General features: G+C 37.1%; 1 protein-coding gene across 11 annotated transcripts in view; it reads right to left on the bottom strand.

Annotated features, from left to right (window-relative positions):
- The window catches only part of ARHGAP19 (Rho GTPase activating protein 19), an 82,434-nt gene that overhangs the window by 30,834 nt on the left and 28,763 nt on the right, over nucleotides 1-22,837 (bottom strand). For 8 of the 11 annotated variants that reach the window (XM_081550504.1, XM_081550525.1, XM_081550558.1 and 5 more), the window contains 4 exons: nucleotides 6,762-7,027; nucleotides 5,746-5,826; nucleotides 3,576-3,785; nucleotides 765-991 (listed from right to left, as the gene is read on the bottom strand). In XM_081550504.1, coding sequence (XP_081406630.1) covers nucleotides 765-991; nucleotides 3,576-3,785; nucleotides 5,746-5,826; nucleotides 6,762-6,846 — 603 coding nt within the window. In that variant the 5' untranslated portion in view covers nucleotides 6,847-7,027. Of the gene's footprint in view, nucleotides 1-764; nucleotides 992-3,575; nucleotides 3,786-3,970; nucleotides 4,078-5,745; nucleotides 5,827-6,761; nucleotides 7,028-10,202; nucleotides 10,401-22,837 lie in introns of those variants that run through there. The other 3 variants (XM_081550551.1, XM_081550542.1, XM_081550475.1) reach the window with 2 other exon arrangements.

The raw sequence follows: 22,837 nt of genomic DNA, 5'->3' as shown, positions 1-22,837 counted from the left end.
CCACATCAACCTTCCTCTGGGCAGAAGCTCTGTTTTATGAACGGACAGGAATATGAAGCTATGGGCTTCCAGGTCAAGAATTAGTTCAAAAGACTATATAATATACTTCTCATGTAAGTCACTAGGAAGGCCGTGGTCTCAGTTAAAGAAGCACATTCAGGATATATATATATCTATGGCTGAGTCCCTTCGTTGTTCACCTGAAACTACTACAACATTGTTAATCGGCTATACCTCAATACAAAATAAAAAGTTTAAAGTTGAAAAAAAAAAAGAAGGACATTCAGCTTTATCTAAGGAGAGTACATCTACAGGATACAGAAAAGAGGACAAGGCAGTATTGCTCTATCTAAAAGCTCTTATCTAAAAGCTCAGTGACACTATCCTGTAAGATCATACAGCTCTGGTTTAAATTCATACCATTTGATCTTCAGAAATCAATTTGGTTTCCCAAGAAGGCTTTCATGTTAAGAAGGAGTTTACACTGACCACCCAACATGAGTATTATGGTATATTTAGTAGCTATAATCTTCCACTAAGAGTTTCCACTAAAATTGTCATTCAGGTTTATCAGATTGATTTATAAGTGAAATTAACAGGAACTGGCGGTTTGATAACTCTTAAATGATCTAACAAAGTAAGTTCCTAACCTTATAAAGCTGAAGACTAGAACTTGGACCCTTGATAACCTCACCAAGTACAGCTATAGGATGAGGCCCAGCTCAAGAAAACCAAGCAGTCTTTCTGTTCCCCTCAACACTTACATTTTTTGGCCATAAGACATGGGGTGCAAACATAAGGGCAAGGTTATAGGCGGACATCTTATTTTTGTCTTGTTTCTTTGCTGTCTGGTACAGGAGATCAAGCAGTAACTTCAGCAAGTTACGATTGGGTGGAGGGAGAATGAGGAAGAGCAACTGAAGAGCCTCGATTTGCCGTTCCTTATCTGGTACATTGGTCTTGTTTCCTTTATCATCAAACTGCATCAAATCTTGAGGATAAAAGAGATGATTGTAAAGGATGGAAAAAATACAAGAAAGAAAAAAAATCAATGCTCCTACTATGTATCATCCTCCAATAAGACAAAGGAAAAAAAGAATCAAGTATAAACAGAGATTATAGCAAAATATAGTAACAAAATCATATCAAAATAATTTAATAATAAAAAGACAAAAACCCAGTCAAAAATAGGCAAAAGACTTAAACATTCCTTGAAATAAGATATACAAGCAGCCAATAAGCATTTTTATACTCGGTATCCTTAGCTATCAGGGAAATGTAAATCAAAACCCCAAGGAGATACTACTTCATAATCAGTGGTGTGGCTATAGTCAAAAAGACTGACAATAACAAGTGCTGACAAGAATGCTGAGAAAATTAAACTCTTCTGCAGGGACTTCCCTGGCAGTCCAGTGGTTGAGACTCTGCACTTTCACTGTAGGAGGCGCAGGTTTGATCACTGGTTGGGGAACTAAGATTCCACATGCCATACAGTGGAGCCAAAAAAAACCCACCACCACTCTCCTACATTGCTGGTGGGAATGTAAAAAATGGTGTGACCACAGTGGAAAACAGCTTGGCAGTTCCTCAAAAAGTTAAACATAGAGTTATCACATGACTTAGTAATTCCATTCCCAGTTATATACTCAAGAGAAATGAAAACAGCCCACACATATCTCTAATAATGCCACCCCCTTCACACTTCCTCACCAAGATATTTTACTGCTAACAAACTATAAGAGTGAATCATGACCTGATACCAGGATGATCCAGGCAGCGCCTTACAGAGTCAGAATCATGGCTGCTTCTCTTACAGGCTATACAGGTTATCAATAAAAACTGTCCCCTAGATCATCAGAATTTCAAAAGACACTGAAAACCATTTGGGTATAATCCATATAGACCTGAAAATGATTACAGTGTGTTATTGAAGCTGTTTAACTTCAATTATAATTTCAGGTTTAGGAAAGGCAAATAATATTTCTAGAAACCGTTTCCTGTTAATACGAAATTGAAAACAAAAATCCCTCTCTGTTATCAGCAAGGCGTATCAAATGCTACACCTGTGCCACACCTCAGTGTGATCTCAAAGACCAGTGAATCATGGGGTGGTGGAGGGGAAGTTTCAAATACTGTACTAAATTAACTCAACAGGAAAGCAAACAGAACAGGCATTCTTCATGTTAACCTTTATAAAAAGAACTTATCAATATTTTCCATATCTTTTTCAAAGATCCAAAAACTTTTATTTCTCCCCCCAAAAAACTGTGATGATATTGAGTGTTAGTCGCTCAGTCGTGCCTGACTCTTTGTGACCCCATGGCTCCTCTGTCCATGGGATTTTCCAGGCAAGAATACTGGAATGGGTTGCCATTTCCTTCTCCAGGGGATCTTCCTGACCCAGGGATCGAATCTGGATCTCCTGCACTGAAGGCAGATTCTTTACCGACTGAGCTATGAGGGAAGTCAAAAAAACTATAAAGCTGTATAATATTCTAGTAATATTTTCTCATTTGTATCATCTAAATTGTTCCTGGAAGTGCTAACAAAACCTAATCTTACTTTAGAAATTCAAAACGTATTTTTTTCTAAGCGGTAAAAATTATTCAAAAGAAAAAAAATCTTCTACTTATTTTCCTTAAGATTAGAAGCAAGAGGAAAGGCTCAAGGGTAGAAAACTAAGTAAATACAGTATGGATGTTGATGCTGTGTGCACTTAGAGCCTATAGCAGCGTAACTGCTGTGCAATTTAAGAATGAATTCCTTACCATACAGGCATAAAAGGAAAAGAGAAACTATTTATGAGCTGAAAATGGATCATTCTCCAAGACACATTAAATAAAAAAAGCAAACCACAGAACCATATGTCTAACACCCTACCATTACATAAAAAGAGAGAAAAGAAATATATGCAGGTGTTTCTAAGTGTCTAAAATATCTCTGTAAGGATACATTAGAAATCAATAGTACTGGTTCTCTCTTGGAAGAAAAACTCAGTGCCAGGGAACAGAGATGGAAAAGAGGCTTTTCACTGGATGCTCTTGGAACCTTTTGAATTTCAATTCATGAGAATGTATTGCCTATTTAGAAAACAAGCAAAATTATTTTTTAGAGCAAATTTTCAATAGTAGAGATGATCTCAACTGAGGCATATTAATACTAAGCAAAAGTTCCAAACCAAGGCAAACATCAAAACTGTGACCACTGACTTGGGTGTGTCAATCAATCCAGTGAAAAGCACACATTAATTAAACAACTAAAATGTTCAAAGCACAATGCTAGGATCCATCAGGAACACAAAAATAAACAAAACCCAGACTGTATCTTCAAAGAAGTTTATTCGACAAAAAAATTTCTGACTAAATGAAACGTAACTAGCCAATGCTTATGAGTATTCAGAGAGCCCAGAAATATCATGAAGTCTTAACCAATATTAGCAGAAGTTACAAACAACAGAATATTGTTGTTTACAAACAACAGAATATTCTGTGGGTTACAAACAACAGAATATTCCAGATGACTTTACTAAATTGAAATAAATGTACCTACAGCCCCTTCTCACCTCTAATACTCACCAGCAATTTTGAGGTGTGCGTGAAAATGTTTATGTGTCAGCAGGGGCTCAGGTAACTCTCCTAGAAACATCTTCAGCAAGGTAGCAACATCATTTGAGTGAAACTCCCCTGATTCCAAGTCAATATCAGTTCCATTATTGAGAGCATCTCTTAAAACCTGCTGTCGGACACTATTCCCTGGTACTCTAAACAAACCCTCTACTCGTAAGTCTGTTCGGCGTGGGAGAGGAACAGAGGACATGAAAAAAGAAACAGAGAATTACGATTAAAATAAGTCATCTAAAAGACCACTTTATACTTGAAAGACCCTTACAAAGACCGTGAAGGAGGTTTTTGCCTTTCTTCTCAGAGGAGTTGAGACCTACTGGCTCCTGGGGAAACTTATCTGAACATACCTGAGCACCCAGAGATCTTCCAGGCTGAGAGATAGTCCAACCAGGAGTCACTGAACCTCCTGAGGCACACCTGGAGACTGAATTTTATCCGGTCTTTTTTTTAACTCCTATTGAAATATAGTTGATTTAAAATGTTGTGTTAGCTTCAGGTATACAGCAAAGTGAGATATATATATATATATATATATATATATATATATATATATATGGGAATGTTGCTCAGTCGTGTCCAACTCTTTGTGACCCCATGGACTATACAGTCCATGGAATTCTCCAGGCTAGAATACTGGAGTGGGTAGCCTTTCCCTTCTCCAAGGGATCTTCCCAACCCAGGGGTCGAACCCAGGTCTCCCGCATTGCAGGTGGATTCTTTACCAGCTGAGCCACAAGGGAAACCTATATATATATATATATATATATATATATATAAGATTATTTTGCATTATAGGTTATTACAAAATATTAAGTATAGTTCCCTGTGCTATGCAGTAGGTCCTTGTTGGTTATCTATTTTATATATAATAGAGCTTGAAACATAAGTTGGAAGGAAAGCCACGTCCTCCTGAAGTCCCCTTCCCATGAGCCGTCCCAGACTTTGTTGGACGGGCTGAGCTCATCTGTGGAGTTCATTGTTCCTGTAAACAGTTTCCCAGCCTAAAATGAATCGAGGGTCTCTGCACTGCCCCAGGAATTAGAACTCTAACCTGTCAGATCACCTTTCCATCTAAGAGATTGCCAGAAGCTCAGAGTCATTGCAACTAAACGATTCTTCCCTTCAACCTAGATTCTAAGCTAATCTAAGGGTTAAAAAAGATGAGACACATTGTTTTAGTTTGATCTGGTAGAAGCATGAGAGTTCCTGTTTTCAGCTTAGGTATGTATTTCTTTGAATAGCTCCCTAATTCAGGTTTCCAAGTTGAAATGCCTACCAGCCAGGCTGGCAACAGTAAATGAATGAACAGGAACCCTAACAAACTGGTGAGCACCTACCTGTGCTCCAGATGACTGTGTCCAAGAGGCCACAGGGCTCAAGGATGCTAGATCTTCCTGTTATCCAAAGAAAGCTGAAAACCTGGACTTTTCCCATTTTAAAAGACTGGAAACTAGTTTTATTTTTAACTTAATCCTTTGCCAAACAAAATATGAAAACAGATAACTTAAGCCCTTAGGCTGTCAGTTTGTAACCTCTGCTCTAGCTCCCAGCACAATGTCCCAGGTAGAGCAAGCCAAAAATAACCATTTGTGTTGAATTCATCATGGCATCACATAAAGCCATACATTTCATATACACTCAGCTGTGCCAAGTACTTAAAGCAATGACATAACCAGTATGACTACTAAAAAAGTGAAAAGGGAATTAAGTTGAGTGTATTTTAATCAAAGAATTCTAGAGATGAAAGGTATCTTTGGCAGTAAATTATTATTACTGGAATAAATGTTGAGACTCTTTAGAAGCAATGTATTTTTTCCAGAAGAAATGCCTCTCTCAATCAAGGGCCAAATGTGATTTCATAGATACTATCTTATGTGTGTATGTATGTGTGTGTGTGTGTATGTGTGTGTGTGTGTGTTTGAGAGTATAAAGCAAATCAACACATGAGATGAAATTTATAAGGAAGTTTATTTAGAAAACATGCCACCTGAAATTATCATTGATTAGTGTCTTTGTTAATGGTTAACTGACACCTACTAACTAACTCAAGGATATTAAGCTCCCAACAGAAAACTGACAACTGTTCATTAACAAAGAATGAAAAAATTTCAAGTAGTCTTACTCTTGTGTAGATATTCAATCAGTTGGTGTATCTGGGCAATGCCTTCCTCTGTCAGTGGGGATCCAAATATTACTCCTTTTTCTGAAAAAAGCCATACAATAGAACAAGGCTATATTTTCCACAAACAGTACAAAATCAGCATATTTAAAATCAGCATACCCCTCAAGCATCCCATGTTACAGCTGAGCAAGTATGTTCACGTGGTCAATACAAAAAAACTTTAGAGTTGGAAGTGCATCAGAAAATGCAATCAGAATACTTTTCAATCAACTCTCTGCAAGTTTAATCTTAGATAGTAGGTTCCCTGAAGGCAAAGACCATCTTCTTCTTTAATTAACAATACTTGGAATATTGATATTTAATTTAAAAACAAACAAAAAATAGAACTTAGACCCATGATTATTAGAACATGATAGATTATCCACTAGAGTTGGTATAGGGTCTAACCTGTTATGTTTAAACTTTTTTGCTGTCCTCAGGATTTCCTTATATTAATAAGACAAAACAGAATCTCTTTCACATGTTATTAAAAATAGTGTTAATAATCATAATTTATAGTATATAAAACTAATAACTTATTTCTGAGAAGGCTTTTTGAGTGATTCATAAGTATTAATATTTGCCTTATCAAAGCATTCTATGGAATGAAAACATTAGAGAACTACTGCAATAAAAAAACAGTCAAACTTTCTTTACTGTACTCACCAGCTGTATAACTTTGTTCTTTTAATATTATTTTAGTATAGTATTAATAGAGCATGAAAATCAAGGTGCTCACGATAACTATGTAAACTAATCATGCTATTTTCTGGAGACAGATATATATCCTTTAATTAATCTAGGTAATTTTTATAATTTTTGTCAATATTACTTAGAGTTTTACTATTCATGTAATGAAAAAAATGACTAAAAAAAATGCTTTACAATAATAGTAACTCCTCCACGAATGTGCAAATGTTCAGAGTAGAGCCCAGGAAGCAACTGAGACCTGCCCCCTTCACAGACACAATTCCTACCCTTTCGCTTGAGAGACATTAGAGACCGGAAAAATCCTGATGCCGGGCCTGCCCCACCAGGCAACTTAAGGTCCACTTCTCCCATCAGCTGAGCCAACTCAGTTCCAGGTAGATCAATAAGTCTTGTAATATTGCTGACCACCAACTCAGTGAACACCTCAGGTTTCTCATGTCGGAGTTTCTCCACAAAAAAGTCAGGATTGAAGATAATGGGCTGACTTTGAAGGGAAGAGTCATTGCAGATAACAAAATTGCAGATAGCACCACTGAAAACAATGAAACAGAAGAATCTTTGAGGTCATCATTTTTGTATGTGTTTTTCATTCCCTCTCAACAACACAATTATTCATTCTTTCTGTGGGTTCACCTACATATACCAGTCTTTTGAAAACCAAACACTTAATCTGTTGACTGCACAAAAGAAGACAATCTGGACTTGTGGCTGTTTAGGTTACACCGACATAGATACTCAGAAATTTAGTTTAAAGAAAAGACATCAGATAGCCTCTATGATATGACCTGAATTTGTCTCTTAATTTTACACATTCAATCTATAAGACCAGACCCTTACAGCCTCCTGAGTCTAATAGTATTTTAGAATTGGCAGCCACATAGACCACATTTCCTTATTAACAGTTAAACCCTAAACCATCATCGTTAAATACTTTTAAAACATCAGACCTGCAACTGTTCCCCCTAACATGGCAGTGGGTAATCATTAAATTAAGGCCTTCCTGGGTGTACATGCTCAGTCGCTTCAGTCATGTCTGACTCTGTGTGACCCTATGGACTGTAGCCCACCAGGCTCCTCTCTCCATGGGATTCTCCAGGCAAGAATACTGGAGTGGGTTGCCAAGCCCTCCTCCAGATCTTCCCAACCCAGGGATTGAAACTGTGTCTCCTGGGTCTCCTGCCTTGCAGGCAGATTCTTTACCACTGAGCCACCAGGGAAGCCCCCTCTTGGGAGTACAGCCAGCACTATATGGTATTTCCCATCCAGTCTTCAACTGCTGATAGTGCCACAGTCAGGCTACTCGCAAATGCCACAGAAACCGCGTGACAGTGGGCATGAGACTACTGAAGAGATAAAACTATATCTAGTATAATAGACATTTTGAAGACATTTACCCTACCCTTAGGGTTTTTTGGTTCCTAGATCCCTACACTGACAGGTGTTTCCTTATTATCAGTCTCTTTCAGTTAAGCCAAGTATCCTTGGATTCTGCTCCTCATAACCAAAAAGCCTTCACTAGAATGGAAGGCACTTACAGATACATAAAATAGATATTAATTCAGCCTTGCCCAGGTTCAGAAATAGGTTTTATTTTAAAATCCTTCATTCTGGATGTTGCTGACCCATCGTCTAAGTCCAAACTTTGCTCAAGGTCCTTCCTCTCTAAGGCACTTCAAAAAAAACATATTTTGCTTCTTATTTCACTCTTCTATCACTGAGTAATACTCAGCAGATATGTTCTGTTGGCCCCTGATCTTAGCTGGTTTTCCACTCCTACATTATCTGCGCTATACTTTTGGAAAAGCTCCTTTGACTCTCAGAAATACTTTCTTCCTTATTGTTTTCTAATACCTAGTTACTAAATTCTTTTTACTTTTAACATGTTACATATAAGAACTGTATTATTCCATCTCTTGTAGCAGACATATCACCACCTGTTTGTATCTATTATCAATTATTTCTAATGGCTTGTTCTAATTCTTATTATATAAACAGTCATCTATTATACAACCAATGAGTAGATGTAACACAAGCCAGAAAGAACAACTGATCACATCTCTCAGGCAAAGCTGAAATTCACCTGACTCAATCAAACATTCCTACAATAAAACAATCACAACTTATAAGTTTCCACAACACCCTAGGTACCAAACCTCTGTTCCAGGAAAAATGATACCTCTACACATTAAATATAACTAATCTCTAACACACTTTACCAACACTACCTGGATCTCTTTTTTTTGTGCCCACAGCATGTGGGATCCTAGTTTCCCTGTCTGTAGTGGAAGCAAGAGTCTTAACCACTGGACAGCTAGCGAAGTTTTACAAAGATCATTTTTAATTTGGTATAATGAAAACAAGGTTTGGGTAAACTTCAGAGTTCATCTCTACTTCCTTGAAAAGTTATTACCTAATTTTAATCAATAGACCAAGTCTTCAGTTGGTGACTACTAGATTTCTTTCTTTTCTCTAAAATGATAATAGAAGAATTCACATAAAACTTAAAAATTATAAATATGTGTTCTCAAGCCAAAGTCTTAAGAAAGAGAACTAAAAATGCTCTTTCCTCAATCTTTTTACATACTAAGGCTAAAGATGCCAATGATTTAAAGATGCCAATGATTATGATACAAGCCAATTAAAATCAAAAGAATCTTCATCCTATGTCATTGACAAAGCCTCTTTTTATTTTAAATGTTGGCTTATTTCAGTCAAGATATGAGTCAATAGACTATTTAATCACTGCCAATGAGAAATTACTACTCTACTGAGACAGCCAGAAAATCATGAAATGGATTAGCACCAAAAGAATCTTATAATTTATCAAATCTAAGCTTTTATGGCTGTCACATCTCTTTTAATTCTGAAAAGCAATTAAGATCAAATTAATTCTAACATATAAATGTACATGAACAGCATCCATTATATTCCTAAAGTAGAAACACATACATACATATAACCTGCAGATCTTCAGTTTATTAATATCCAGAGTAAGACTCAGTTGAGATCCCAAAACTTACATCAGAGTTGACCTTCAGGCACTAAACTGGATCAAATACACAAGTAGAAAGGAGCCAGAAGCACAAAACCCTACCTACGTTGTTTCTCAACAGAATCCTTTCTGACTTGCAGTCTGCTCCCTCATAAATAGTTAGAATAGGTAGGAGAATAAGGAAGTTCAAGGCTGCCCCTACCTATTTACAAGGAATACAAGAAAAAGATACCTAAGGAGTCCTGACACAGAAGTTACAAATAAGAAAACTCAGTTTCTTTCCCCCTTCCGCTTTTTCTCCCTTTCCTTCCCATAATCATTCACTTTTGTTTTGTTTCACTTTAATTTCTTTAACCTAATTCTTTTTTGTCCTCTTCCTCACTTTTTCCGAGTGGAGCATGTGGTAAGACAAAAATGGAGAGAAATGGTTAAAAAAGAAGTAAAACGGATGATAAGAGAAGGAAAAGACAGATATAGTAGGTTATGCTTTTAAATTATCGCCATATCACAAAGTCCAATAATTTCTTTCCATGGAATACATAGTACCACAATGCAAAGCTAAGAATATCAAGGAACATGGTCAAGTACTTAACAGAAGGGCTAATAAATAAATAAATACTATTATTAAGCAAAAACCACTTCCTCCCTCTACAGTAACTAATTTTAAAATGAACTGTAAGTTTGTTCAAGTTTAAGAAAAAAATTAATTTCTTACATAAGTGCTGAAAGCTTCTGATGAGGCATTGGTAAATCGAAGAGACAGGAAAAAAACTTTCTCCTTGTTTGTTGTAACAAAGAAACCCCCTTTCCCTGCCCTATCACAGCCTACACAAATTCCAGATATGTTAGAGGACACAAGGCACATTCTGTGGCCTGAAAGGCAGTACTTATTAGGACTCTTAAGCATTCATCTGCAAGTAGGAACAAAACAGAAGTTAAAAACTGGACCAGTTAATTATATTTGCCAACACGTAGATGAAGCTCAACAACAGTCTCCCATCACATTGAACGCTGTATATAGACAAAACAATCACACAATATAAGAGCATAAGGACAGCATATAAAGCGGAGATCCCTACCTCACATCATACACAAAAAACAAATTCCAGACAGAATAAAGATCTAAATATAAAAAGTCAAACTTGGAAAAAAATACATTAATGAGGCAGAGGAAAGCTTTCTTAAACACAACATAAAATGTACAATCCACATAGAAAAGACTGAAACATTTAACTACAATCGAAATTTCAAATGTCTGTTCAACAAATGACATTATAAACAAAGTTCTTAAAAAATGAAGTCACAGCACCTCTGGAGAGGGGAACTGGATGAAAGAACAGGAGTGGGAGAGAAACTTTTTACTGTATGTTGTTTTGTATTTTCTGGATTTTTGATTCAAGTGAACATATTAACATTACTCATTCATAATAAATAAATTAATTAATTAAAATTTTTAAGTATTAATAAAAGATAAGCCATAACCTGAAAAAAAACTTTTATTCATACAAAAGGATTAGTATTCAGAATTTATCAATATGACTAAAATTTATAAGAAAAACACTCAAAGAAAATTAGTCAAAAGATATGACCAATTCATAGAAGAGAGGCCTAAATGACTAATAAATATGAAAATAATCTTAACTTTAGAAGTTAAAAAGGTAAAGCAAATTGAAAAATGGTATCTTCCCCATCTATCATTTTGGCATAAACTATCAGATTCAGTGAAAGTGAAAGTCACTCAGTTGTGTCCGACTCTTTGCAACCCCCTGGACTGTACAGTCCATGGAATTCTCCAGGCCAGAATACTGGAGTGGGTAGCCATTCCCCTCTCCAAGAGATCTTCCCAACCCAGGTATTGAACCCAGGTCTCTCACTTTATAGGCAGATTCTTTACCAGGTGAGCCACCAGGGAAGCCCATCAGATTCAGGTGATATCTTCTTATTCTTAGTTTGCTAAGGGTTATTTATTTATTATCATGAGTCTGTGCTTCAGTCGCTCAGTCATGGCCAACTCTTTGCGACCCCATGGACTGCAGCACATCAGGCTTTCCTATCCATCACCAACTCCCGGAGCTTACTCAAACTCATGTCCATCAAGTCGGTGATGCCACCCAACCATCTCATCCTCTGTCATCCCCTTCTCCTCCTGCCTTCAATCTTTCCCAGCATCAGGGTCTTTTCTAGTGAGTCAGTTCTTTGCATCAGATGGCCAAAGAATTGGAGTTGTAGCTTCAGCATCAGTCCTTCCAATGAATATTCAGGACTGATTTCCTTTAGGATTGACTGGCTGGATCTCCTTGCAGTCCAAGGGACTCTCAAGAGTCTTCTCCAACACCACAGTTCAAAAGCATCAATTCTTCGGCGCTCAGCTTTCCTTATACTCCAACTCTCACATCCATACATGACTACTGGAAAAACCATAGCTTTGACTAGATGGACCTCTGTTGGCAAAGTAATATCTCTGCTTTTTAATATACTGTCTAGGTTGGTCATAACTTTCCTGCCAAGGAGTAAGTATCTTTTAATTTCATGACTGCAGTCACCATATGCAGTGATTTTGGAGCCCAAAAAAATAAAGTGTGTCACTGTTTCCATTGTTTCCCCATCTATTTGCCATGAAGTGATGTGACCAGATGCCATGATCTTAGTTTTCTGAATGTTGAGTTTTAAGCCAACTTTTTCACTCTCATCTTTCACTTTCCTCAAGAGGCTCTTTAGTTCTTCACTTTCTGCCATAAGGTTGGTGTCATCTGCATATCTGAGGTTATTGATATTTCTCTCTGCAATCTTGATTCTAGCTTGTGCTTCATCCAGCCCAGCATTTCGCATGAGTATGTGCTTAGTATTATCAAAATTTTTTGATAATCATATAATTTTTCTCCTTTGTTTATGTAGTGAATGGCACTGATTAATGTTAAACCAACTGGGTATTTCTAGAATAAACCCAATATTGTAATGATGTTTTATCATTTTTATAAACTGCTGAGTTTGGTTTGCTAATTGTTTGTTTAGGTTTCTCCATACGTGTTCCAAGTGAGATTATCATGGAATTGTCCTTTCTTATATTTTTCTTCATTAGGTTTTATATCAAGGCTGTGCTGGCCTGTCAAAGTGAGTTGGGGAGTGTGTCCTATTTTTCTATTTTCTGAAAAACTTTATGTGCTATTGTCATTTCTTCCTTAAGTGATGGAATTGGTTGATGAAGTCATCTGGACCTAGAGTTTTCTTTGTAAAGTTTTTAATTATATTATATATATTCAATTTGTGTTACAGAACTATTCAAATTTTCTATTTCTTCTTGCATTAATTTTGATAAGTTGTATATTTCTAGGGATTTGTCTATTCCACATAAATTTTCAAACTTTACTGGCATAAACTTGTTTGTAATATCCTCTAAGGAACTTATTAACATGTTCAGGTTCCATAGTGATCTGCTCATCCTTGTTCCTGATACTGGTACTTTTTTTTTTTAATTTATCGATCTTATTAGAGATACATCAATTTTTATTAGCATTGTCAAGGTTCCAGTTTTTGGGTTTGCTGAATTCCTCTATTACATGTTTGGTATTTATTTCACTAACTTCTGTTCTGATCTTTATTACTTCCTTTCTTTTTTTACTGGACTCAGGATAAGGTGCTACAAATCAGTCGGGAATGAATGACCTTTTCACTGAATGGTGCTGAGACATGTGGACAACTATAGGGGGAAAAAGTGAAAATTGACACCTATGTCACTATACACAAGGTCAATTTCGGGTGAGTTATTGATCTAAAGGTGAAAAACAAAACAGTAAGCCTACTAGAAGGTTAATATAGAAGAATATATTATTGAACTCAGAGTGGGGAAATAATTTTTGAATTACACATTAAAAAATAGCAATCACAAAGAAAAACCTCAATACATTTGAGTTCATTAAAATAAGAACTATGTTATCAAAAGACACCATTAAAAAAGTGAAAAATATATCTATAATATATATGGTGGGAAAATATATCTACAATATATATGGTCAAAAAAGGCTCATACCCTGAATATATACAGACTTCATACAATCAATATGAAAAATAAATAACCAACAGAAAAACAAGCATGAGATTTCAATAAACTCTCATTTTAAAAACTACTCAATACCACTAGACATCAAAGAACTGCAAATTAAAAATCAATGACATACTATCATCCAATAGAATGGCTAAAACTGACAATACCAAGGATTAGAGAAAATAATTCTAACTATAAAGTAACTCTAACCATAAAGTAACTCTTTTATACCGATAGTGGGGCTATAACTATTTCATCTTATCTACAATATTAATGAACAAGTATACCCTATGAGCAGCAATTCTAAAAACATGCCTAGCATGTGCATGCAGCAACATGGGCACCAAAAATCCCAAGCAAAAATGTTCACTGATACATTAATTTCTAAGTAGCCAAAACTGGAAGCAAAATGTCCAACAGAATGGTTTTTAAAATGTGGCATATAGAACAGCAAATTTTTAAAAATTTTACTTATGTATTGATTTATTTTTGGTGTACTGGGTATTCCGTGCTACATATGGGCTTTTCTCTAGTTGTGGTGAGCAAGAGCTACTCTTCACTGCAGTGCATAGGCTTCTCATTGCAGTTTCTTCTCTTGTTCCGGAGTACAGGCTCAGCGGCTTCAGTAGTTGCAAAGCGAGGGCTCAGTAGCTACCGTTCCCAGACTCTAGTGCACAGGTTCAATAGTTGTGGCCCATGAGCTTAGTTACTCCGCAGCAGTGAGATCTTCCTGGATCAGGGATCAAACCCGTGTCTCCTGTACTGGCAGGCAGATTCTTAATAATGGCAGATTTTATAGCAATGAAAAAGGACAAAGTCCAGTTATATACGCAATCATGAATGAATCTCACAGATAACTGAGCAAAAGATGTCCTTCTCCCTTCTCTCTCTCTCTCTCTCTCAAACACACATACACACACAAAGACACACAAACTACTTACTATATAATGCTATTCATATCAAATTTTAAAAACAGACAAAAAATATAGTGTTTAGAGATAAGTCTCCAATTTACAATGGTTCAACTTACAATTGTTCAACTCTATGATGGTGTGAAAGCAACATGCATTCACTAGAAATTCTACTTCAAATTTTTGAATTCTGATCTTTTCCTGGGCTAGCGATATGTAGTACAATACTCTTTCGAGATGCTGGGCAGCAGTAACAAGCCACAACTCCCAGGTAGCCACGAGGTCATGAGGGTAAACCAAAACACTTACAACCATTCTGTTTTTTGACTTTCAATACAGTATTCAATATAGTACATGAGATATTCAATACTTTATTATAAAATAGGCTTTGTGTTAAATGATTCTGACCAAATACAGGCTAATGTGAGTGGTCTGAGCATGTTTAAGTTAGGCTAGGCTAAGCTATCATGTTCAACAGGTTGGTGTATTAAATGAATTTTCAACTCTGTTGTAAAGCAAGGAAGAATTGTACTTGCTTAAGTGGCAAATTGTAGAGAGAAGCAAGGATGTATTTACCATTCAGGGTAATGGTTACCTTTGGGGGTTAGTGATTATGAGAAGACAAGAGGGCATAAGGGGAGTTTCTAGGGTGCTAGCACTGTTTGGGGAAAAGTATTAGGCTATGGGGAAAAGTATTAGGCTGTGGGGAAACGCGAGTAATTCATTTGAAGTAAATATGGAAAATGCTGAGCTTTGTTGAAGCTGGGTATGAGAGAGAGTATTGATTATATCATTACTTGTATGTATAACCAGTATATTTCATGACAATTTTTTTAAGAAACCAAGTATAGATTTGACCTAAATCTTGCTACAATTTGATGTAAATATCATAGAAAATCAAAATATAGTATATACTAAAGGTTAATTTCCTCATCAAAAAAGTTTTTGCATAGATGGCTAGTACCAGGAGAATTAATGGTTAGGTATAAAGGCAAACAGAGATAGCAAAGACTTCAGTATTTAAAAGCATATACCAGGGCACTCAAAGTCGGTGCTCTGGGACAACCCAGAGGGACGGGGTGTGGAGGAAGGTGGGAGGGGGTTCAGCACGGGGGTACACATGTACACCTGCAGCTGATCCATGTCGATGTATGGCAAAAACCACCACAATATTGTAAAGTAATTAGCCTCCAATTAAAATAAATAAATTTTTTAAAAATTAAAATAAAGGACTATAAAAAAAAAAAAAGGCATATACTAAGCAACTATCCCAAAGAGTAACAGAGGCAAGACTTAATCCCTTAAAAAGGGTATTTTTTAATACTAATAGTCTGCAGTGATTACTTTTACCACTAGATGGAACTCTATATGTAAGGTGATATGCTTAGTGAAAGACTGGAAACAAAATCTACAGCTGAAAAATCAATTACATAAAAATGAAATACAAGTGCTTTTGAGGCATTTTTGAACTCATGAATCTGTAAAATTCAAGGTAGTAGGGGAAAAAAAAACAACCCTGTATCCTACAGATGTATCTTTTGGCTGACTACTACCAAAACTGCATACCCACAAAACTAAATGTTTCCTCCCTAGTGAATTGCTTAACTTGATTTGTTCTCCAAGAACCACAATCTTGGCAACATCTTTCAAAATATGAGCTATATTTAAAGTTGTCTAAACCTGACTTACCACCCTGAGAGAAGTATGCTCTCTCTTACTATGTTTTCAACCTTAGCTGTGAAACATGGCTTTAAATGTGTCACTTTATTGAAGAGCTGTTAGATGTGAACACATGCAAGTATTAAACAAGAGGTTATTATTTCTCCCTTTTTCTACCTGCCAAAGTTAAACTGGTATGAAACTTGTACATAAACAAAAAGGATAAAGCGGGCTCCAGGTGTTCAAGCTGGTAGGTTTTTTATAACACAGGTTAAGGTTGATAGGTAGTACCACAGTTTTTCAGGAAATAATATCCAATTCCTTAAACAAAAGTTTTGAAATGCTTAAATCCCAAGATCTGCCCTTAAGAGTAGCTGTCCAAGGTTTAGTAATATGGACCTCTTATCATTAATTTAAACTCCAGTAGTCTACAAAAATATATTTGGCCCCTTTATTTGATCCCAACTTGAACTAATTTCAGACTACTAGAGCAACTTTTATAGAGGAAAACAACAGAATGGGAAAGACTACAGATCACTTCAAGAAAATTAGAGCTACCAAGGGAACATTTCATGCAAAGATAGGCTCGATAAAGGACAGAAATGGTATGGACCTAACAGAAGCAGAAGATATTAAGAAGAGGTGGCAAGAATACACAGAAGAACTGTACAAAAAAGATCTTCATGACCCAGATAATCACGACAGTGTGATTACTCACCTAGAGCCAGACATCCTGGAATGTGAAGTCAAGTGGGCCTTAGAAAGCATCACTGCAAACAAAGCTAGTGGAGGTGATGGAATTCCAGTTGAGCTATTTCAAATCCTCAAAGTTGATGCTGTGAAAGTGCTGCACTCGATATGACAGCAAATCTGGAAAACTCAGCAGTGGCCACAGGACTGGAAAAGGTCAGTTTTCATTCCAATCCCAAAGAAAGGCAATGCCAAAGAATGCTCAAACTACCGCACAATTGCACTCATCTCACAAGCTAATAAAGTAATGCTTAAAATTCTCCAAGCCAGGCTTCAGCAATACGTGAACCGTGAACTTCCAGATGTTCAAGCTGGTTTTAGAAAAGGCAGAGGAACCAGAGAACAAATTGCCAACATCCACTGGATCATCGAAAAAGCAAGAGAGTTCCAGAAAAACATCTATTTCTGCTTTATTGACTATGCCAAAGCCTTTGACTGTGTGGATAACAATAAACTGTGGAAAATTCTGAAAGAGATGGGAATACCAGACCACCTGACCTGCCTCTTGAGAAATCTGTATGCAGGTCAGGAAGCAACACTTAGAACTGGACATGGAACAACAGACTGGTTCCAAATAGGAAAAGGAGTATGTCAAGGCTGTATATTGTCACCCTGCTTATTTAACTTATATGCAGAGTCCATCATGAGAAACGCTGGGCTGGAAGAAACACAAACTGGAATCAAGATTGCCAGGAGAAATATCAACAACCTCAGATATGCAGATGACACCACCTTTATGGCAAAAAGTGAAGAAGAACTAAAGAGCCTCTTGATGAAAGTGAAAGAGGAGAGTGAAAAAGTTCGCTTGAAGCTCAACGTTCAGAAAACTAAGATCATGGCATCTGGTCCCATCACTTCATGGGAAATAGATGGGGAAACAGTGGAAACAGTGTCTGACTTTATTTTTTCGGGCTCCAAAATCACTGCTGATGGTGATTGCAGCCATGAAATTAAAAGACGCTTACTCCTTGGAAGGAAGGTTATGACCAACCTAGAGAGCATATTTAAAAGCAGAGATGTTACTCTGCCAACAAAGGTCTGTCTAGTCAAAGCTATGGTTTTTCCAGTGGTCATGTATGGATGTGAGAGTTGGACGGTGAAGAAAGCTGAGCGCCAAAGAATTGATGCTTTTGAACTGTGATGTTGGAGAAGACTCTTGAGAGTCCCTTGGACTGCAAGAAGATCCAACCAGTCCATCCTAAAGGAGATCAGTCCTGGTTGTTCATTGGAAGGACTGATGTTGAAGCTGAAACTCCAATACTTTGGCCACCTCATGCGAAGAGTTGACTCATTGGAAAAGACCCTGATGCTGGGAAGGATTGGGGGGAGGAGGAGAAGGGGACGACAGAGGATGAGATGGTTGGATGGCATCACCGACGCGATGGACATTGGTTTGCGTAAACTCCGGGAGTTGGTGATGGACAGGGAGGCCTGGCGTGCCGCGATTCATGGGGTCGCAAAGAGTCAGACACGACTGAGCGACTGAACTGAACTGAACTGAGAGCAACTTTATCTGAATTAAAGTGGCAGATGAAGGAATTCCTGATTGTTTACCCTCTTAACCTAAACATTCTGCAAATGTGATCCAGATTTTAACCCTATGAAATGACAATGTAAAGTTCTCAGTCTAAAAGACTAATTTGTCTTCCTCGGAGTACCAATAATGCAAGTTAATTAACATACATTTAATTTGTCAATTTTTATCCCTTTGGGTGTCACAAGAATTGGTATTAATTCTGTTGCTGTTTTCTCACCAAGGCTGGTGAACAATTGGAAGAAAGTTTACTTGTATTGGAAAAGTAACATGAAAATTCCCTATTTATTTGGAGAAAGTTCTATAGGACGCTTCACTGACAAAAGAGTGTCTCTCTTATCATTACATAAAAGCTATTTACCCCTCAAAAAAGTACAGTCAAAGCTTTAGGAGACTCTTCCTATAGACTTTAAATGCCATGAGTCTCAGGCAATTAAAACCAAAGGATTTCTACCTATGATCACATAACCTTTCAAAAGACTACTTCTAAATCCACTTGTTCCAAAGTCCAGAACGATACTATCCAAGAGACTGCTAATGCTTTTGCTCTGGCACATGACTGTTCATATCTGTACAACTTCACATATTGAAAATTCTTAAGAGTTTTAATCTCTTAGTCAGTACTCAACAAACCTAATAGTAAGTCTCTTCATCAGCTAGCATAAGAAAGTGAGTTGCTTTTCTGAGGCACATGTTAGCCAAAAAGAAATCACAGTTACTCACGTGTCATTTAAATTCAAACTAATTGTGATCTACGTAGTACTTTATAATTTTAAGAAGCTGTAAGGTACAGGAACAAACTAAAACAAACTGAACTAAGTCTGTGGTGCCCAAAAGTTTAAATTTCACTGAATACTATAAGATGCTATTTTGTTTTCCACTATCTCTATTTTCAAAAATACAAATGGTCAGCTATAGGTGCAATTAGCACAACGGCACCCCACTCCAGTACTCTTGCCTGGAAAATCCCATGGATGGAGGAGCCTGGTAGGCTACAGTCCATGGGGTCGCACAGAGTCGGACACGACTGAAGCGACTTAGCAGCAGTAGCAGCAGCACATAGGCACCCAGAAGGCCTTATGAGAGGTCTTTGAAAATTAGGTTGCAAATAATTTTTCTTTTACTGCATTTGCACATACATGCTAATCTTTTAAGTGTTATTATTTTAAAGAGATCTTTGGGTATTTGCTAAAACTCCTTTGAAATTGGAAGTAATTATGAGGCTTTTCCCACTGTGGTAAATCTTAAGCACCACTTTGGGGAAACACCGTACACTTTCTCATTCAACACTTTCTGAATGACACCAACTGTTGAGATATGTGATATTGAAAAGATGTATTCTAATATATGAAATTTCATGGTGCATGACATCTTTTTAATTTAAATATCCCAATTTCTTTTCAACACTTTTAAAAAATTATTTTATTTTTTTGGGCCGTATCTCGGGGCTTATGAGATCTTAGTTCCCCAACCAGGGATTGAACCTGGGACCTTGGCAGTGAAAGCACAGAGACCTAACTGCTGGACCACTTTTTGTTTCTTAACTCCTAAAGAGAAACTATTGTGTCAGTTAAAATAGTTATGCTTTGAAAAATTTAGGCTTTATCCTCTCTACACACCTTAATACACACACTCTCAATTTAAATTTTAATGAAAATTTAACACAATGATATAAGTGTATGCTTCATACTGGTATACTTATTTGTAATATTTAAAAGCCATATTTATTTGATGAAAAATCCAGATTAAAAAATGACTGATCTCTTGCTTAGGGTCATCCTAACAAAAGCAGCAGATTGAATAGCAGATCTAATTAAGGAGAGCTTGGTCATAAGGACAGTTACTACAAAATGACCTGATCAAAAGAAAAAAAATAAAGTAGACCTTGTTTAACTTGAGTGAAAAAAAACTATTATTGCAACCAACGAGAGATTGTAGGGATTCCAGAATTCCGAAAACTTTAAAATGATAAATAGACTTAACCATACAAAAGCTAGTCAGATTAAAAAAAAAAAAAAAGCTAGTCAGATTTCAAAGCGCTTATTACAGTGCATGTAGCTTTCTCTGATTAAAGTTTGACCTTCTTAGAGAGCAGAAAGTATTTGAAGATAATGTCAAGAATGTTACTAAATACTATTGCTGTACACTTTCTTGGTTTCTCATCTTCTCCTAATTGTTAGTTTCCTGCTATTTGGTGAGTTATTTGGTGAGTTTTTCTTTAATTTCATTGTTTTTAACATTTTTGGTTTTATCCTTATAATTGTGTTCAGCATAAAAATAAAACAAGTGAAGAACTTCTACATTATATAATCCCAATGTCATTCTTTATAGTTCCTAAATTAATGAGGTTCACCCCTTCCCAAATGTATTGATATAATTAAGACACATACAGCAATTGTTCAGTCTCATAGTTCAACCTGACAAATCACCTGTATTTAATTTGATAACTGATACTGTTATTTATGTTTTCATCTGATTATCTTGGAAGCTATGGCTTTATACCGTTTCATAGTTTGATACTAACACATTTCCCATTATAAAATGTACTGTCATTAACTCACTCCATACTTTTAAAATTATTTATAAAGTAGATCACAAAACTTGTGAACTTCAAACCAAATTGTTTCTTCTTTATCCATCACTATATTTTAAAATTACAGGAAAGAACAACAGTTTTCCTACAGTAGGCACTAAAGACTGTAACACAAAAGACAACAACAAGATCATTAACTGCCAAATGCATGGTACAGACAATGAAAGCTCTAAGAATTCAGAGGTCGCAGAGAATCTTAAACTCTTATACAAGGAGAGCTGAGATTTGCGGTAGGTCTTAAAGATGAGAAGGGTTTGACAGCGTTTGACAGTACTCATCTCGAGCACTCTGACTCCCAACCTCCTTCAGACAGTCTTCAGTTCTCCAAGACCCTGTTCTGCAGGCTCATCAGCGCTGCCTCCAAAGCCTGCCCCTGTGACTGTGGCTGGCAGCCTCAACAGTAAGTCACCTTCTCGTCCTCATATTTTCATTTTTTCATTTTCATCTATTCTCTTGCTCTTCTCCCTTCCATACCATTTTTCCAGTGCTTCCTAGTTTTTCACAAGCCACAACTATTGAGCCGGTGCTCTACAGCCCATGTGCTGCAACTACTGAAGCCTGTGCACCCTACAGTCCATGCTCTGCAACAAGAGAAGCCACCACAATGAGAAGCCCATGCACCACAACTAGAGAGTAGCTCCCCCCTCTCCACAACTAAAGGAAAGCCCGTGATGCAACAAAGACTCAGCACGGCCATAAGCTCAGCAGTAAAGAATCTGCCTGCAATGCAGAAACCACAGGAGATGTGGGTTTGATCCCTGGGTCGGGCAGATTCCCTGGAGGAGGAAATGGCAACCCATTCCAGTATTCTTGTCTGGAGAACCCCACAGACAGAGAAGCATAGCAAGCTACGGTCCACGGGGTTGCAGAGAGTTGGACACAACTGAAGAGACTTGGCACACACACATGCTCACTGTGCATGGACTTAAATAAATAAATAAAATTATTTTTTAAATTATACATATTTCAGATCATTATAAACGTCAGTTTTTAAAACCTCATATAACTATATACCAGTAACCCAAACAAAAAGACAAGAAATGTTAAAGTAGCTTGCTCAAAGACACATACTGTTTTAACTGAGGGAAAAGTTATCAATAAACAAGGTATTTGCAGTTTGAAACTGCAAAGATCCATGTTGTTGTTGTTGTTCTGTCAATAAATTGTGTCCAACTCTTTGCGACCCCATGGACTGCAGCACATCAAGCTTCCCTGTTCTTCACTATCTCCCAGAGTTTGCTCAACCTCATATACATGGAGTCGGTGATGCTATCTAACTATCTCATCCTCTGCCACCCCCTTCTCCTCCCGCCTTCAATCTTTCCCAGCATCAGGGTCTTTTCCAGAGTCACCTCTACACATCAGGTGGCCAAAGTATTGGACCTTCAGCATCAGTCCTTCCAATGAATATTCAGGACTGATTTCCTTTAGGATTGACTGGCTGGATCTCCTTGCAATCCAAGGGACTCTCAAGAGTCTTCTCCAACACCACAGTTCAAAAGCATTCAATTCTTCAGCACTCAACTTTCTTTATAGTCGAACTCTCACATCCATACATGACTACTGGAAAAACCATAGCTTTGACTAGACGGACCTTTGTTGGCAAAGTAACGTCTCTGCTTTTTAATATGCTATCTAGGTTGGCCATGGCTTTTCTTCCAAGGAGTGTCTTTTAATTTCATGGCTGCAGTCACCATCTGCAGTGATTTGGGAGCCCAAAAAAATAGTCTCTCACTGTTTCCATTGTTTTCCCATATATTTGGGAATGCTGCTGCTGCTAAGTCGCTTCAGTCGTGTCCAACTCTATGCAACCCCACAGACAGCAGCCCACCAGGCTCCTCCGTCCCTGGGATTCTCCAGG

The sequence above is a fragment of the Giraffa tippelskirchi genome, chromosome 2 (genome assembly GCF_054371585.1).
Source record: "Giraffa tippelskirchi isolate mGirTip1 chromosome 2, T2T-mGirTip1v1.2.pri, whole genome shotgun sequence".
NCBI lineage: Eukaryota > Metazoa > Chordata > Mammalia > Artiodactyla > Giraffidae > Giraffa > Giraffa tippelskirchi.
The sequence above is the reverse complement of the archived record's forward strand: the minus strand, read 5'-3'. Positions and strand labels throughout refer to the sequence as shown.